This window comes from Arachis ipaensis, chromosome B02 (assembly GCF_000816755.2).
Source record: "Arachis ipaensis cultivar K30076 chromosome B02, Araip1.1, whole genome shotgun sequence".
NCBI classification, from domain to species: domain Eukaryota; kingdom Viridiplantae; phylum Streptophyta; class Magnoliopsida; order Fabales; family Fabaceae; genus Arachis; species Arachis ipaensis.
In genome coordinates, this window is record NC_029786.2 from 11,363,065 (window position 1) to 11,365,250 (window position 2,186).

The 2,186-nt window shown below is 26.7% G+C and overlaps 1 protein-coding gene across 2 annotated transcripts in view; it reads left to right on the forward strand.

Annotated features, from left to right (window-relative positions):
• LOC107626875 overlaps positions 1-2,186 on the forward strand; it is a 41,932-nt gene that overhangs the window by 3,579 nt on the left and 36,167 nt on the right. For both annotated transcript variants that reach the window (XM_021115429.1, XM_021115430.1), the window contains one exon: positions 796-1,567. In XM_021115429.1, coding sequence (XP_020971088.1) covers positions 844-1,567 — 724 coding nt within the window. In that variant the 5' untranslated portion in view covers positions 796-843. The remainder of the gene's footprint in view (positions 1-795; positions 1,568-2,186) is intronic.

A 2,186-nucleotide genomic window follows, 5' to 3' on the forward strand; every position in this document is an offset into this window, starting at 1 on the left:
TATTGAAATAAAAGTTTGAGAATTAATTTAGTGATTAAAATTTATTAATGACTAAAGTGTTTGACTTAAAATTTCTTAGGAGATAATTTGGAGTATTACTATAAAATAAAAAATAATTGGTCATATAAATTTCTTTTTATGATTTGCAGAATATTTAATGCATGATTATTGAAGTATAAATTTATTATTTTGGACAAAGCTTATACCTTTTAAACAACAATCATGTTAAGTGTTCACTAAAAATTAGTTATCAAATTAATTATTTATATAAAATACATATAAAAAAAATTAAACAATATATGTATAGTTACTTATTAATATGTGTAACTACTTTTAGAGAAATTTTATAATTTAATATATCTATCATTATTGTCAAATTTCAATTTGAATAATTTATTACGTATTTTTTGCATTTATCATTTACCTTATGAAATGATGTTAAGTACAATAAACAATAAAATGTTTAGTCCCAAAAAAAATGTTTACACTACAAATTAATGATTAGATGACAGTTATGATATCTTTTTCAGATAAATAATATAAGCTTATTAACTCAAAGTAATAAACAAAGCAAAGATCTAGAGACTTGTTCTTAAAATTAGACTAACATAAACTTTATTAAGAGCGTTGTTGGTTCTAGCCTTTATTGCATGCTTTATTAGGCCCTTAGAAATAAATATTTTGAAACTTTAAAAAATAGAAATAAAACGATATCATAGATCGGGGGAGTATTTTTTACATTTTCATCATTTATACATTTTCAACTTCTCATTGAATCTTTTTACATCTGTGTAGCATAAAAATGTAGCAAAAACAAAAAAAAAGCAAGGATGAAATAAAAGCATGTCGAACATTTTTATACCGGACTTTTTGCAAGAACGTGTGTTCGATGCAGTAGGTGGTTTCTTAACAAAGCAAGTAAACTATGTATGGGATTACGAGAAAAGATACGATGATGTAAGCAAAGTTGTAGAGAATCTCAAGAATGACAGAGATGAGGTGTGCGATAAAGCCGAGGAAGATGAAGGACGATATGGGAGAGCAATATACGATAATGTTTTAGAATGGCTAGCTCGTGTGGATGAAATTGTTGTTAAATATAATAAGTTCAAAGAAGATCATGATAATAATGAAGGGTATGCACTTGCTTTTCCATTTCAAAATCTAAACATAAGGTATCGTCAAAGCAAAATAGCAGAAGGTATCAAAGATGATGTTGAAAGATTGCAACATGAGAAGCATGATAGAATATCTCGCTGGCAGGGCCCACCTTCATCAATGGGTTATGCGCTTCCTACTGTTGAATATGAAGAGCTTGATTCAAGAAAACAAAACATGGAAGATGTCAAGAAAGCCTTGGAAGACTCGAGTGCTACAATGATTGGTATTCACGGGCTACCTGGTATAGGGAAGACTACTTTGGTCATAGAAGCTATTAACAGAGCTCAAAATCAAGAACCTAAGTTATTTGATAAGGTGATTATGGCAAATGTGACAAAAAATCCGAACATCAGAAAAATTCAAGGGCAGATCGCTGACATGCTCGGGATGACATTGCAAGAGGAGAGTAAGTGTCTATCTATATTCTATACCTATAATAAACGCAAACAACTTTATTTTTAAATAACTGCTCAAACAAAGAAAGAGACGATAAATTTTCGCTTATTTGAGTAGATTTTTTTGAGAATAGTTGTTTAAATAGCATTTTGTAATGTTCTTTGCTCTTTAATTTGGTTTCTTTTCCCTCAATTTAATAATTTTTTTTAACCTATTTAAAACTTATTTTCAAATCCACATACATGTCTACTTCTACTAATTCTACTAATTAGTAAACATGTTTTAGACTATTTTTCGAATTTCTTTTCTAATTTAATTAAAGAATAATATACAATTTGAAATATTTTTGTACCGAATAAGTCATTAATAATACATAAATACTTAAAAAATTAATCACTAAATCAATTACCTAATCATATAACATGTGTGTTAAAATACAAAAATATATTAAAAATAAATTAAACAACACGTATATCTATTTATATAAGGGATAGATAAAGATGCTCAAAATGTCTTTTCTAAAGATGTTTTTAAGTAATTAAAATTCAATACATATAATTGATTAAACTATATTATTTTTATTAAAATTAGATCAGATAAATTGATTTGGCCAAAAAATTGATAAACTA